Here is a 16423-nt window from a genome sequence, read left to right as displayed (position 1 = left end):
GATGGACACCTTGGAGATAACTCGGCGATCTCTGAGGGAGTTCAGTGGGATTCTGAACCTTCAGAAGTCTGCTCTGGTTCCGTCCACAAAACTGGACTATCTGGGTGGATTCGGCCTCAGCTTCTGTTTTCCAGCAGATGGTCATCCCTCTGGCATTGCATGCGGCTGCTGGGCCTGATCTTGTCTACCATTTGAAGTGGTTCCGTTTGCACAGCTCCACATGAGATCTCTGCATAACGAGATTCTGGTGAAATGGGACAAGTATCCACAGTCTCTAGAGGTGGCTTAGTTCTCCAGCACTTCGACAAGGAAATCCTCCACCGCCCCCCCCCCCCCATACTGGGCGGTTGTCACCAAGGATGCCAGCCTGTCCGGTTGGGGAGGCGTCCTCGGCACTGCTTTTGCTCATGGGGTCTGACTCAGGAAAATCAGACTTTGGATCATTGGACTATTCGTCTTCAGGGACGTCCGGTACCAATTCAATCGGACAATGCCACGGCCATGGCCAATGTCAATCACCATGGGGGCACAAGAAGTGTCCTGGTGGATCAGTGTGTAGCCAGCATTCTATGGTGGCCAGAATGATCGTTCCAGCCCTCTCTGCTGTACACATTCCATGGAAGGTACAGAGGTTCGTGGTATCATCTTGGGATCCTCGGGCCGACGCCGCAGACGCATTTGTGGCTCCTTGGCATCAGTATCGTCTGATTTATGCCTTTCCCCATCTCAAACTTCTGCCAAGACTCCTGTGCAGGATCGAGGCAGCAGGGGATTCCAGGGGATTCCAGTCTTTCTGGTGGCTCCACACTGGCCTCTCCGTTCTTGGTACCCCGTTCTGGTATGGCTGGTCGCCGATGCTCCTTGTTTCTCAGGGAAGATCTTCTGTCTCAATGACCAATCGTCTTTCCTGCTTTACAGTCGTTCGTTTTAACGGTTTGGCTATTGAAAGCCAGGTGCTGCAGGATAGAAGATTGTCTGAATCTGTGATTCCTACGCTGTTAAAAGGCTAGAAATTCTACCTCTGGAAAGATCTACCATCGTATTTGGAAGACAGATTGTGTGGTGTGAGTCTTTTGTTCGATTTCACTCCTTTTCGGTGGCACGGATCTTGGCTTTCCTCCATCGGCGGGGATTGAGCAGCGCCTGGCCTTGTGTACCATCAAGGACCAGGTTTCGGCCTTGGCGGTTTTCTTTCAATATCCATTGGCCACACTTTTCTTGGTGCTTTGTGCGTACCTTTATCCAGGGAGCTCGAAACGGGGTTCCTCAAATGCGGTCTCCATTACTGCTGTGGGTCCTCAAATTGGTGGTGTTGGTTACCCTGGAATCTCCCTTCGAAAATTTCGGGAGGTTCCCCTGCTTACGTTGTCCCAGAAGGTGGCCTTTTTGGTGGCTATTACTTCTGCTTGCAGGGTGTCGGAGCTGGTGGCATTGTCTTGTCGTTCACCTTACCTGTTGGTTTACAGAGCCAAGGTTGCCTTCCCTATGTCCCAGGCCTAAACATCATGAAGAAAATTGCTCTGCATTCCCTGGATGTGGTTCAGGCAGTAAGGGTGTACCTGGCAGCTACGGAGTCTTTTAGGAAATCAGACTCTATTTGTACTCACGGTAGGACCTCAAAAAGGGTTGGCCGTTTCTGCTGCGACCAATTCCAGATGGATCAGACAGACAGTGATTCAGGCCTATTCAGTTAGGGGTCAAGTTCCTCCTTTTCCTGTTAAGGCACACTCTACTCGGGCACTTAGTGACTCCTGGGTCTTCCGTCATCAGGCTTCAGAGATGTAGGTTTGCAAGGCGGCCATCTGGTCATCTGTGCACACTTTGCCATGTTTTATAAAGTGGATGTGTTGGCATCTGTGGATGCTTCTTTTGGCCTCAAGTTTTTGCAGGCTGCTGTTTAGAGGACCTGGTCCTCTTTGAGTATATATTGTTTTTTCAGGTGAGCTTTAGTTTTTTTGGTTGAGCTCCAGGTTACCTGGTTGGCTATGGTTAGCCTTGGGAATTTTTTTCTGCTGTTTTCCCACCCCTCATGTCTAACACTGCTTTGGGATGTCCCAATAGTTAAGAAGAATCAGGAGCTGTGTCCGTCAATGAACGAAAGAGAAAATGGGATTTTTGACTTACCGTTAAATCCATTTCTCTGATGTTCATTGACAGACACAGCACCCACCCCTCTGTGGAGTTGGCTTTCTTCTGACAGCTTGTAACTAAGTGCCTATAGCTGAGTGTAGGTGTATACCCCCTGGGACTGCCCATAGGTGTAGTCAAGCTTTTTCCTGCCTAGAGTCCTACTCCTGTAGAGGGCAGTATAACCCAATGGTCAAGAACAATCAGGAGCTGTGTCTGTCAATGAACATCAGAGAAATGGATTTTACGGTAAGTCGAAAAAAAACATTTTTGTTTAGAAAAAGTACATTTCAATTAAAGCGGAGTTCCACCCATTTTTAATAGGTTGGAATACATAGATCTATGTAATCCCCTTTAAAACGGCTTTTACCAATGGAAACTTTTTTTTTTTTTTGCTAGTAAATACCTTAATTTCGGCTTTATTCCTCCTCTCCTCACTTCCGGGTCCGATCGGCGATGACGTCATTCGGCGATTCGCAGTGTCTGCTGGGATGTATTCTATTCCAGAAATCTCGCAGTAGCTGTATCTGTACTGAGCCGTGCCTGCCCCGCCTCCGCCCCGCCTCCGCCCCGCCTCCTCCCCGCCTCCACCCCGCCTCCTCTCATTGAGTTGCATTGTATGAATGTATTAAGGCCGTTTTCTGCCCCGCCTCCGCCCCGCCTCCTCTCATTGAGTTGTATTGCATACAATAGTAGCTGTATCTGTACTGAGCCATGCCTGCCTCCGCCTCATTGAGTTGTATTGCATACAATAGTAGCTGTTTCTGTACTGAGCCGTGCCTACCCCACCTCTGCCCCGCCTCCTCTCATTGAGTTGCATTGTATGAATGTATTAAGGCCGTTCTCTGCCCCGCCTCCGCCCCGTCTCCTCTCGTTGAGTTGTATTGCATACAATACAACTCAATGAGAGGAGGCGGGTTGGAGGCGGGGCAGAGAACAGCCTTAATACATTGCATACAATACAACTCAATGAGAGGAGGCAGGGCAGGCACGGCTCAGTACAGATACAGCTACTGCGAGATTTCTGGAATAGAATACATCCCAGCAGACACTGCGAATCGCCGAATGACGTCATTGCCGATCGGACCCGGAAGTGAGGAGAGGAGGAATAAAGCCGAAATGAAGGTATTTACTAGCAAAAAAAAAAAAAAAAAAAGTTTCCATTGGTAAAAGCCATTTTAAAGGGGATTACATAGATCTAAAGTTCCAAAAATGGGTGGAACTCCACTTTAATTAAAAAAAAAAAAAACTAAACCGTAAAGTTAGCCCAATTTTTTTATATAGCTTGAAAGATGATGTTACACCGAGTAAATAGATATCTAACATGTTAAGCCTTAAAATTGCACGCACTCGTGAAATGGCGATAAACTACGTTACTTATAAAAACTTATAAAATTTTTTTTTACTTATTTTTTTTTTTATTTTTACCGTCCCTTTAAAAAAAAAAATCTGATCACTTTTATTGCTTTCACAAGAAATTTAAACATCCCTTGTAACATAATAGGCAATGACAGGTACTCTTTATGGAGGGATCTGGGGTCCAAAAGACCCCTCCTGTGCATTACAAAGTATTCAGTTGCCAAAATCTGCGTTTTTGAATGCTTCGGATTTTTTAACCACTTAAGCCCCGGAAGATTTTACCTCCTTCCTGACCAGGCCCTATTTTGCGATTCGGCACTGCGTGACTTTAACGGACAATTGCGCGGTCGTGCGACACTGTACCTAAATGAATTTGACGTCCTTTTTCCCCCACAAACAGAGCTTTCTTTTGGTGGTATTTGATCACCTGTGCGATTTTTTTTTTTTTTTTTTTTTTTTTGATCATGCGCTATAAACAAAGAGCGACAATTTTGCAAAAATAACAAGTCCACTCTAAGAAACGGTACTGGGATGATGCCTCTAGCTGCAGGCATCACCCCAGTACAACCACTTCCTCAAAATCACTTACAGGTATGTGATTTTGTGGGAAGTGGTTAAAAGATCACCTCTTGGAATATGTTACATCCGTATTTAGGATGAGTCCTCTCCTTTCCTGTGATAGCGGGCTGGGGTTCTTTTCCACACACACTGGCACATTTATTATCTGTGCGGCTGTGTGGGGCTGTGCCTATACAGCCACGTCATTCATGCACAGGGATCTGTGAATGAATAAGCTACAAGTCTAGTCTCCCACCACAGACTTGTAGCGCAAACAGACTGCGAGTATGCTGATCAGCACCCTTGTAGTCCATTCATATTTCCTTCAACTCTGAAATGTACTGCCTGAACAGAGGTACAGACACAGAGCTGTAAGCAGTGTCTGCAGGAGCTTGACATTGCACCCACAATCCATCCTGCAAAAATATGTGCATTTTTTTCCATAAAGGTAAACTTATCCTTTAATACTAGGGAGGACAGCCCTTCCAAATGAGAGATCTTTTGCGTGGCCACTGTTGACTAGATATAATTTGTCAGATTTGCTTTATATCTGTTTGTTCTATTTTTTTTAGAGATGAGACTGACCCACTCCAGGGAGTCTGATGGGCATAACTGTGGCATCATGGGACGGTAAGGACTAATATGTTATTCTGATACAGATAAATTTAGTTGCAGGCTTTCAGGGTTTTTTTTCTGTCAATGTTATAGGATTTTATAGTGATTATAGAGATATTTAGGGATATATGTGAGCTTATGCTTTGTTTCAATTGACTGCCCTTTTTTGAAATTGTGGTTTCCTTTTTGCTATAAGCTAACCATTATTCATAAATCAATCAAAAGCCATTACATTAGAGTATGTTTTTAATGTTTTTTTATTTAACTTTACTGGATTTGGAGGATGTATATTATTTGAACATTTACCTTAATGTACGCCAAGATTAAAGGCCCTGAGCTCTAGATTATTTTATGACCATCCTGAACCTTTACCTAATCTTTATCTAACTTCTTCAGCCCAGAGCAAGATCACCTATCTTCTTCTAAATATACTCTTCCACCTCCTGATCATAGTACCTTGCACCACTTTGCTCCTCACCAGCCTGGCACTCATACTACTCCCTGGAGGTACTTAGACACTCATGAAGAAATTGAAAGGGAATCTGATGGAATGCTTCCAGAGGACCAGTATTTGCAGCATAGAAGGTTTGAATGGACTTCAGGTTTGGAGGACGGGGAAGGTCATACACATTTAATGATGGTGAGGTCAGAGCCACAACCTATTACAATGCCAGCTTACAGAAGAGCACTACAGCTAGGAAGGGTCCATGAAGCCTGGCAAGGGGGAAATTATTCAGAAGAGGATGCACACGTAGAGGTGGAAGAGGAAGAAGAAGACGATGAAGGCTCTGTCTATACCTGCATTGAATGTAGTATTTACTTCAAGAAAAAAGCCCATCTGTTAGAGCACATGTTTCAACACTCCCAGGAAGCAGAAGGAGAGAGTGGACATGGGGTAGAAGGTACTTACACTTGTGGAGAATGTGGAAAAGGATTTGGAGATGAGGAGAGTCTAGAATCTCACCGCCAACTTCATCAAGAATCCAGAAAAAAAATTATAGAGGAGATCAGCAAACTCGAGAGTTTCACAGATGAAGGACGAGATGCTCGTCTGCAGTGCCCCAAATGCCTCTTTGGCACAAACTCATCCAAGGTGTTTGTTCAGCATGCAAAGACTCATGTGAAGAAAGTTGGTGGGGAAACTCGAACAACATCATCATCTTTCAGGGTGTTATCAGAGATGGCAGAAGGAGGTGAAACCTCAGAACCTCCATCTGAAGGGATATGGAAGCCCCCAGAAACAGAGAATTCAGCTGAGCCTGCATGGAAATTGGACATATCTAAGCCAGTTAAGCAAGGTCCTAGTAAGGTAAAGGGAAAGACTCTAGCTAGGGAAGAATCTCATAGTTCACAGAATAACAACCAACGTACAGAAAAAGAAGGCAATAAGCCCAGAAGATTGGTTCGATTGCCTGAGGCTGCAGTACAGTTGAAGAGAAGGTTTCGAGAAGCTCTTAGAGCTTCTGGTGGAGTTGAAGAAGATCAGAGACGACAACTGAGAGAGGAGGTGGCTGTTGTCTCATTGGAGAACATAAGCTCTAAGAAAAAGCAAAAGAAACCACGTCAGCCTTGGGGCTATAGGAAAAAGCTTGCTATAAGTAAGACTTTATTTTCACGTGCTTCTCTTGGCCCCCATCTGCCCAGAGAGGACTGGGCAGATGATGGAGAAGATGATATCCCTCTCGATACCTTATTAACGGATCCCAAGTATGCTAGTCAGCTTGAAGCCCTTGGGCTCAGGAGCGAAGAACGGGAGTGTCCATATTGTCCTGATCGCTTCCACAATGGGATAGGTCTTGCAAACCATGTCCGAGGTCATTTGAACAGAGTCGGAGTCAGCTACAATGTACGACATTTCATATCTGCAGAGGAAGTAAAGGCAATTGAACAGAACTACTCCTTCCAGAAGAAGCGTAAGAAAGGTAAGTGGTGACTTGACATTATGTATAGCAATGTCTGACTAGGTGGAGAGGGTCACCTTAGTCATTGAAACAATAAGAGATCTGTGGTTTGGAGGGGCTGCGAGTTTTTGTTTAATTACAATACTGTCATCTTTACTGATAGCACTGTAAATAAAAGAAAAATCATTACTCCTGTACTAAGGAGCCAGACCCCAATGGGCATCTATATGAACCAATATAGTCTACTTTTTCCCTGCACTTTTAATAAGTTAGATAAGTCCTTTTCTAACATGGACTTTGATTGTATTGATAAGCAGTTAAATCTATGCACTTGCCAACTGCTAGGAGCTGATGTAAAAAACATGAGAAAAATAACCTTTAAACTTAAAGAAACCCTGTCACCAACTTAAAAATTGCAGGCAAAAACAGAGAAGAATCAAGTATTCCAAATACTTACCTGCATCATTTTTTCTTTCTAGAAATTTTTTTTATTGACTTGCAATGTGCCATTGAAATTGCTACCAAGTTTGACTACTCCAGAGTCAATTTTATAGCACAGCCCCCTCTGTACTTGCACATCCTAGCCGTTTTCTTTTCTGGAAATGTCTACTTTCTGTGTTGACCTAGCTCCTCCAAGCCTCCACTCACCCTCCCTACAGTAGAAGTTCACTTTAAAGAAAATTCTGAGTAGGCTGAGGCTGGTGACCTCAGATGTCTTGACAGCGATCAGAGCTTTGGTGTGTCTGCACAAGGGAGGCTTTTACAAGCACATAACATGCCTATAATACAATAAATGCACATATTATCTGTTTTGGTGACATGATATCTTTAAAGTGCACCTGTGCCCAGACTATGGACAATAAAGTATTTACATATTCTTAACAAACCACAAAATTACTTTAAAACAAGCCTCCCCTTGCCTTTGTAAGGTGAAGTAATTAATTCTCAAAAATCAAATCAAAGACTCCATAAACCAGTTTGTTGGTTTCTAAGCTGCTTAGGCCCCATGCACACTAGGCATTTAGCCCTGGTGCATGGGACTCTGGTGTTTAGCTGAGGGCACAGGTGTCTTGTCCATTCCCACTTCAAGCAGGCCATTAAACTTCTGGTGGGAGTGCAAGAAGTCTGTAATACAGGCACTCATCCTTGGGCACATACTGCCCAAAACATTTGTAAAGCTAAGTGCACAGTCAAGCTGCAATGGGACACCTCATGCATCGGGACTAAATGCCCAAGATGAATGAGACCTTAGAAACATCTACTATTTGTTTACATCAGAGAACTGGCCAACATCTGTTTTCAGAGAAAAGTTAAAGATTTCAGTGTAAAGTTTGAAAATCAATTTACCTTTTTTACACCTTAAGAATGTATAAATAATTTAGTGTACATGATCTGGGCGCAGGTTAACTCATCTGGCTCATTAGTGCTGCAGAGGAGGCCTGCCGATGTGGGCTGTAGTAGGGCTGATAATTAAACCGCACAAGTGTTTGACTGAAAATTCCTAACAATTGTTTGCCATGTGTAAAACAATTAAGCCTATAAACAAGGTTAGCTTCTGGACTTTTGTGCCTTTCTGCTTTGCCAGTTTTGCTTGCTGCTTAGATAGGGGTAGCGTATACTTTGTTTCAAGCCTGCAATCCTTCTAAGACGCTTAACTTCAGGCAAACCGTTACATCCAAAGTTGAAATCCATTTGTAAACTGTTTTACCAGTCTAAAGATTTGTAGTTCTGTTCAGGTAGTGCACCTCGCTACACTGCATAACCAGGCAGGTGTCACCCCTGTTTTTCTGGCCCTAGTATTGCAGCCACCTGTATCACCTCTCCACCCTGCTCATTGGATTATTAATCAGTATCGCTATCTCTGTCCACTGGACAGGCAGATTTCCTCTTTACCAGGCTCTGTGGCAGTGGTGTGAAAAAATGAGTAGCAGAATTCCAGGATCCCTTAGAAGCTAAAATCCTTTAAAAATATACATTTCAGCTTTGTGTGTAGCCATGTGTCTGGAGTTCTGCTTTAACCCTACACAATGCAGCTGGTATTTTCACCCTCTTCAGAGCTTTTTTCATAGATTAAAATAATGGGATTTTTGACTTACCGTAAAATCCATTTCTCTGAAGTATATTGACGGACACAGCTCCTGATTCTTCCTAACTATTGGGTTATACTTCCCCCTTAAGAAGTAGGACACTAGGCCAGAAAAAGCTTGACTATGCCTATGGGCAGTCCTAGGGGGTATACACCCACACTCAGCTATAGGCACTTGTTTTTTATCAAGCAGTGTCAGAAGAAAGCCAACTCCACAGATGGGGTGGGTGCTGTGTCCGTCAATGAACATCAGAGAAATGGATTTTATGGTAAGTCAAAGCTCCCATTTTCGCTTTCGTTCATTGACGGACACAGTTCCAGAATCTTCTTGACCATTGGTTATGCTGCCCCCTACAGGAGTAGGACACTAGGCGGGTAAAAGCTTTACCACGCCTATGGAGCAGTCCCAGGGGGTATACTCCCACTTCCTGCTATATACATTTAGTTTTTTTCTGCCTAGTCAGGAGTAAGGACCTAGTTCCTTGCTGGGATCACTGATCCTAACATTTTTCCTTTTTAAACTGATTTTTTTTCCTCTCTTATTATTTTCTGTTCCTGTGAGAACTACAATCAACTGCTGGAGTGGACGAAGGACTGGATATTCTAGATCCTTACAGTCTGCCCAGTCCGGCCAGAGAGCGCTTGCAGACCTCAGCTCCGCCACAAGACAGCCCCACTAGAGGGGGGCTGGCCTGCAAGTTAAACGTCTCCCAAGGACGCATACGACCTGTTCCAGGCCTGGCCCGCAGCACCCCCATTCTGATGAAGAGGTGGTCTGCCTGGAGCGGTGCCCAGCCGGTTTCATATTATGGTAAGTAGTGTACCCCCTTCCCTGGTTGCCTTTTGGGGTGGACGTGGGCCCCTCCCTGGGATGGTCGGACCCCTGGTTTCCCCTCCTTTCCACACAGCATCCCCCCTTATTATGGGGTCCCCTGTGGACCACTCCCCATCTACCCACACCTAGCTTCCCCCTCCTGTACCCACCAGGGGGCGACCATACCTGTTTCATATAACTCCTCTCTTGATGCCGTTTCCTTAGTTTCTAGGCTGTCTGTGACTGCAGTGGTCCTTCGGTGCATGATATTGCTGAAATGCTGGTCTGTGGACCAAGCTTCCAAGAAGGCCTTAGCGAATCCCCCCTTCATGGGGGATCGCCTGTTTTGGTCTTCCCTGGATGAAATCATTAAGGGAGTTACAGGAGGGAAGAGTACTCTACTCCCACAGGCTTCCAGGGGCAAGGAGTCATGCAGACATGGTCCTTTTTTCTCAGCTCATAAGTGTTTTTTTTCGTCCCTCAGGGTCTCAAGAAAAAGGATTCAAACCCGTTTAAAACGTCTCTGGAGGTTCCAAGAGGTCCTGGCCTGGTAAGCTGAGAGCAGGTTCTTCCAGACCTGCAGACGAGCCCTCTTCTTCCTCAAGGGGTGCCCTCATCTGTTTCTAGGCTGGGGGACGTCTTCGTTTTTTACGGACCCGTGGTCCTCTTTCATTCAAGACAGGTGGGTCCATGAGCTGATTCGATCCGGCTACAAGATCGAATTTCGGTCTTATCCACCAGAGAGGTTTTTTCTTTCCAACCAGCATTTGTCCCCAGACCGCCTACGTGGTCTCTTCAGGCAGTGCAAGATTTGCTACTGCAAGGAGTAATTGTACCGGATCCAAACTCTGAACATTTTTGGGGTTTTTATATAAACCTGTTTACAGTTCCCAGGAAGGAAGGCAAAGTTTGTCCAACCCTAGATCTCAAATCCCTGAACCGCTTTGTGCGGGTACAGAAGTTCTGGATGTAGTCCATCAGTTCGGTAATGGCATTCCTTCATCAAGGGGATCTTCTGGCCTCTATCGATATCAAGGACGCTTACTTCCATAACTGGATATATGTCGGACATCAGCGATTTCTCTGCTTTGCCATGGGCGAGGAGCATTATCAATTCGTGGAGTTACCCTTTGGTCTCGCCTCAGCTTCTCGGGTGTTCACAAAAATGGGGGCACCGGCATCAGTGATGCAGGTTTGCAAGGTAAATTTTTACAAAGTAGATGTGTTGGCATCTGCGGATGCTGCTTTTGGCCACAAGGTTTTGCAGGCCGCTGTTTGAGAGGACTTGGTCCTCTTTGAGGATGTATTGTTTTCAGGTGAGCTCTGGTTGTTCCTGGTTGAGCTCCATGTTACCTGGTTGGCTGGGTTTAGCCTTTGGGATTTTTTCTGCTGTGTTTTTCCCACCCCTCACTGCTTTGGGATGTCCCAATGGTCAAGAAGGTTCTGGAGCTGTGTCCGTCAATGAACGAAAGAGAAAATTGGATTTTTGTCTTACCGTAAAATCCTTTTCTCGTACGTGTGCCCGATGGACGTTGAAAGAAAACCGTGAAGGCCGAAACCTGGTCCTTGATGGTCCCCAAGGCCAGGTGCTGCTCAACCCCCCCTTGGAGGAAAGCCAAGATCTGAGCCACCAAAAAGTAGCGAGGGAGAACAAAAGACACACCATGCAACGTACCTCTTCCAAATATGATGGTAGATCTTCCTAGTGGTAGATTTTCTAACCTTTAACAGCGTAGGAATCACAGATTCAGACAAACTTCTATCCTGCAGCACCTGGCTTTCAACAGCCAAGTCATTAAAACCAGAGACTGTAAAGCAGAATGGAAGATTGGTCATTGAGACAGCAGATCTTACCTGAGAAGAAGACTCCAAGGAGCATCAGCGACCAGCCTTACCAGATCAGGGTACCAAGACAGGCGAGGCCAGTCTGGAGCCACCAGAAAGATGGGAATCCCTTGCTGCCTCAATCCTGCACAGGAGTCTTGGCAGATGTTTAAGAGGGGGAAAGGCATTAATCAGATGATACTGAGGCCAAGGTGCAACTAATGCGTCTGCCAGAGGATCCCGAGACCATGCCAAAAACCTCTGTACCTTCCATGGAATGTGTACAGCGGAGAGGGCTGAAACATTCGTTCTGCGCACTTTAGAATGGTGGCTTTTTCCTGATCCGCCTGGACACTTCTTGTGCCCCCATGGTTATTGACATAGGCCACGGCCGTGTCATTGTCCGACTGAATTAGTACCGGACACCCCTGAAGACGAATTGTCCAATGATCCTAAGTCTGATCGCTCGAAGTTCCAGTACATTGATCAGCAGTCTGAACTCTTCCCGAGTCCAGACCCACTGAGCACAAGCTGTGCCCAAAACATCTCCCCACCCGGAAAGGCTGCATCCGTGGTGATCACCGTCCAGTACAGGGGAAGGAAGAGTTTCCCTGTTGAAGTGTCGGAGAACTAAGTTCCCTCTAGAGACTGGATTCTTGTCCCATTTCACCAGAATCTTTTTGCAGAGATCTCATGTGGAACTGTGCTAACGGAACCGCCTCAAAGGTAGACACCATTAGGCCCAGCACCCGTATGCAAGCCTGGAGGTATGACCGTCTGCTGGACAACAGAAGCTGAATTGCCTCCTGCAATTTCTGGAGTTTTCCAGAAGAAGCAACACTCTCTGGCTGTGGCCGAATCCAACCAAATTGTCCAGTTATGTGGATGGAACCAGAGCAGACTTCTGAAGGTTCAGAATCCAACCGAACTCCCTCAGAGATCTCCAAGGTGTCCATCAGAGCAGTTGGAGACTTTTCGCAGAAGATGGGTACAATTGGAGAGGCAGAGTGGGACTTTAAAGGTGCAAATGATGGAGAAAAATCTGGATTTTCATATAAAATATAACATTTTATTACACATAGAGGACAATAGACATGACAAAAAATACTTTTAAAATAGTAAAAGCACAAGAAAGCACTCGATTATGTCAACTCTACATGTTTCGCCATCTTCATAACAGCTTCTTCAGGAGTTTGATAGACATTTCTCGAGAGTGAACATTCTAGATTTACAAAAGAAAATAATGAAAGTAACAAGCAAAAGAAGGGCATATATCAATGGACCAATATTGAATGCCCAAAATACAATTTTAGGATAATCAACATTTGAACATGAACAGAGTATATATTATACCTTGGAAAAGCCTGGACCCTTAAATGCCGGGGATAGCCGTGGCGTGGACACAGGGACAGGAATTGCATACATATATCTTTTTATCATGTGTTGCTATAGGTATTTCACCTATTGATTATAAATCTACGGGTTCCCTTCCTCTCTCTCACTTCTCTGTTTAAATCTTCTAGGAAACATTGAACATTTTCCTATTGGGATCATCCTCTCCTAGCTTGAAAGGGTGCTTGTATTAATTCCTATATGATCATCAAAAAGGTCCTTCCAAGCTTATTGTTTCATCAATTTTGAAATAAAGGGTAAATTTACTGTGAATTCAAAATTTGAATATATCTCACTCCAACTTTAAGTATCTATGAATCTCATATAACATTTTCCCATTTTTTAGCCACATCTCCCTTTTTTGTCATTTCTGGCTTGGCTCACATCTCCTCTATGGGACAACGTTAGAGGTCAGGTTTCTCTGCCTCCCCTCCCTCTCTCCCATTCCTGTCCCTGTGTCCACGCCACGGCTATCCAGGCTTTTCCAAGGTATAATATATACTCTGTTCATGTTCAAATGTTGATTATGCTAAAATTGTATTTTGTGCATTCAATATAGGTCCATTGATATATGCCCTTCTTTTGCTTGTTACTTTCATTATTTTCTTTTGTAAGTCTAGAATGTTCACTCTCGAGAAATGTCTATCAAACTCCTGAAGAAGCTATTATGAAGATGGCGAAACATGTAGAGTTGACATAATCGAGTGCTTTCTTGTGCTTTTACTATTTTAAAAGTATTTTTTGTCATGTCTATTGTCCTCTATGTGTAATAAAATGTTATATTTTATATGAAAATCCAGATTTTTCTCCATCATTTGCACCTTTAAAGTCCCACTCTGCCCCTCCAATTGTATCTATTCTTACTCAGGGATGTGGTGCTCATAATACTTTTCATCTCTGGCAATATATCCCAAAAAATTTTCGCAGAAGATCATCATCCAGGTACCCCAGTACCGTGATCTCCCGCTGACGCAACAATGCTAGCACCGGGGGCCAACACTTTGTGAAGACCCGAGGAGCGAAGGCGAGACTAAAGGTAAACGCCCCAAACTGATAATGCTCCTCGCTTGCGGCAAATCGGAGGAAGCGATGATGACCGGCACATATTGGAATGTGAAGGTAGGCGTCCTTGATGTCGATAGAAGCGAGATAATCCCCCAGATGTAGGGACGCCACTTCCCTGCGAATGGACTCCATTTGGAACTTCTGTACCCGCACAAAGCAGTTTAGCGCCCTTCGAGGTCCAGAATTGGACGTACCATGCCTTCCTTCCAGGGAACACTAAACCGGTTTGAGTTAAAACTCCTGAAAACATTCCGGAAGCCAGAACAGGGACAATCACCCCAGGAAGTAACAAGTCTTGCATTTCCCCAAAGTGACCCCATAAGCGATCTGGGGACAAGCGCAGGTTGGAAGGGAAGAACCTTTCCAGGGGAAAAGACCGAAACTCTATCTTGTAGCCAGACAGAATGACTTTGTGGACCCACTTGACCTGTACCAGAGAGGTCCATGGATCCGCAAATCAGCTAAGATGTCCCACCCACCCCAGATATGGGTGAGGGCGCCCCTTAATGCAGAGGAAGAAAAAAAGGGGTAAAGAAAAGCAGTTGCAAAGTATGGCTACAACAAAGGTGAGGTAAATTAAATCACAAAAAGCTTTATTGAATGAAAAAATATATGGAATAAAATAGTAAACAACAGCATCAGCATTGCACAGAATGTAATAAGAAAATTACATATCAGCATGAAGATGAAACACTGCAAAAGGTCCTGTCTAGTGAAAGAATGGCACCACTACGCTACAGGCTCCACCCACCACCCCAATTGAACATTGAAAATTCAGCGATCACTTGAAAATTCAAAAAAATATTCAAAAAAATGTTCATAGTAAAAATGAAATTAATTATTGCGCTTTTGGAGTGTGAACATAACATGTATGGAGAGAGCCACCCCCAGTAGAGACATCCAGTTGGGAATATCCGTAGAGATCTTGTTATAAGAGTTTTTGTTGGTGGTAATCAAAAGTCTCCAAGTATGACCATTCGGTGCAGGATCCTCACACCCACATGGTATGCAAGGGTAATTGATGGCTCTACCACATCCCCTTCTGGCAAATGGACATGTACTGAATGGCTGCACTTTCCAGGTGAATCTTTATACACATAACACAGCAGTAGACACCATATAGAGCGGCACGGACATATGACTTAAACGGACAGTTAAGCAAGCGAAGCAGGCAGACAAACATATGACTTTAGACATTGATTTGCATACCCGGTCTGATGTTCAACCAGTGTATGTGTCTGAGCAGTCAGAGTGCTCTGTAGCTGAATGTCCTGTGGTCTGTAGATATTGCAGTCCGGTATATAGAGTTATGTTTGCTGATAAACACACTTGGTATGTCTCCGACCGTTCAGTCAGCCTTCTATCTCTAAGGATATCAGCAGGACAGGCATATAAGCAAATAAGTAGTCACAGGAACAGAGCCGTTTACTGACCGTATGGATGGTCTGAGTCCGTGTCATGTCCGCTTAGTGCTGTCCGTCAGAAATCAGTCCGATTGTATGTCCGGCCATGGTGAGTCCGTTGGGGAGGGCAAGCCTTAGTGTCCGCCAGAGAGCGTAGGAGCTTGTCCGTCTACCAATCAGGGCTTGGGCATCGAGCACGGTCAAAGTTTTCGATAGGGTGGAGGGTGGAGTCCGCGAGCGTAGTGGTGTATGACGTCGACGCGTTTCGCGTGACGCAGCACGCTTCTTCAGGACGTACTCAGCGTCCATTACGTCAGTCTTTAAATACTAGGAGCTCAGCAATCATTGGTTAAAGACAGTCAGGCTCACTGCTGACGTGTTATCACCTAAATAGTGACCCCTAGTGGACTCGGGAGAGATCAACGCTAAAAAGAAGCACATTGATTGTTACAAGCAAAATATATAACAACGTATTCAATACTATCATATGTGATTGTGAATAAGCAACATTTAAGGTGATTAGGGATTAATCTGTGGATGAAGGGAACAGAGGAGTCCAGTTATCATTTTTACAAATAGATAAGGAGGAGCATTTAAGAAATCAGGGATTCAAATATGATCTAGGGGGTCTATGATCTAATGCAGAGGAAGCCTTGTCCGCTGGTCTGGGAGCCTTGCCCGACCAGGTCCTCTTGGAACCTCCGGGGGAGGCCCTGAAGGACTTTTATCCATTGAGGGACAAAAAAAGCCTCTTATGAGCGGAGAATAGCTTAAGTCTATGGTGGGGCTCCTTGCCCTCGGTAGCCTGCGGAAGAAGAGGACTCTTCCCCCCCCTATTATTACCCTTAATGATGTCATCCAAGGAAGCTCCAAACAGGCAATCCCCACAAAGGGGAGATCCGATAAGGCCTTCTTAGAAGTCTGGTCCACAGTCCAGCATTGTCAGCCAGATAAGACGCCGAAGGACCACTGCTGCTACTGACAACCTAAAATTAAAAGTGCTGCATCCAAAGAGGCATCACAAATAAACTGTAGCCCCTAGATCAACTGATCCGCCTGCTCTGCAAAGGCAGGGGGAAGCTGTTTTCCCTCCAAGTCCCGGGGTAAAATTTTAGCCCACTCGTCAGAGTTTGAGACACCAGGGCAATAGTAAATACCAGCCTAAGCCGAACTAACCATAGTGGCGCGCCAGAGCCTCCACTCTCCTATCAATCAGATCTTTATAGGCCAAGGACTCCTCAACCGGAATTAAGGTAGCTTTATTTAACCTGGAAACCGG

At 44.9% G+C, this 16423-nt stretch overlaps 1 protein-coding gene across 4 annotated transcripts in view; it reads left to right on the top strand.

Moving 5' to 3' along the window:
* LOC309553276 (protein Wiz-like) overlaps positions 1 to 16423 on the top strand; it is a 178058-nt gene that overhangs the window by 55520 nt on the left and 106115 nt on the right. For all 4 annotated transcript variants that reach the window (XM_082254279.1, XM_082254280.1, XM_082254281.1 and 1 more), the window contains exons 3-4: positions 4617 to 4674; positions 5056 to 6581. In XM_082254279.1, coding sequence (XP_082110405.1) covers positions 4617 to 4674; positions 5056 to 6581 — 1584 coding nt within the window. The remainder of the gene's footprint in view (positions 1 to 4616; positions 4675 to 5055; positions 6582 to 16423) is intronic.

This window comes from Pelophylax lessonae (assembly GCF_965119305.1).
Source record: "Pelophylax lessonae genome assembly, chromosome: 4".
Lineage (NCBI taxonomy): Eukaryota > Metazoa > Chordata > Amphibia > Anura > Ranidae > Pelophylax > Pelophylax lessonae.
Note: the sequence above shows the minus strand (reverse complement) of the source record. Positions and strands in the feature narration are given on the sequence as shown.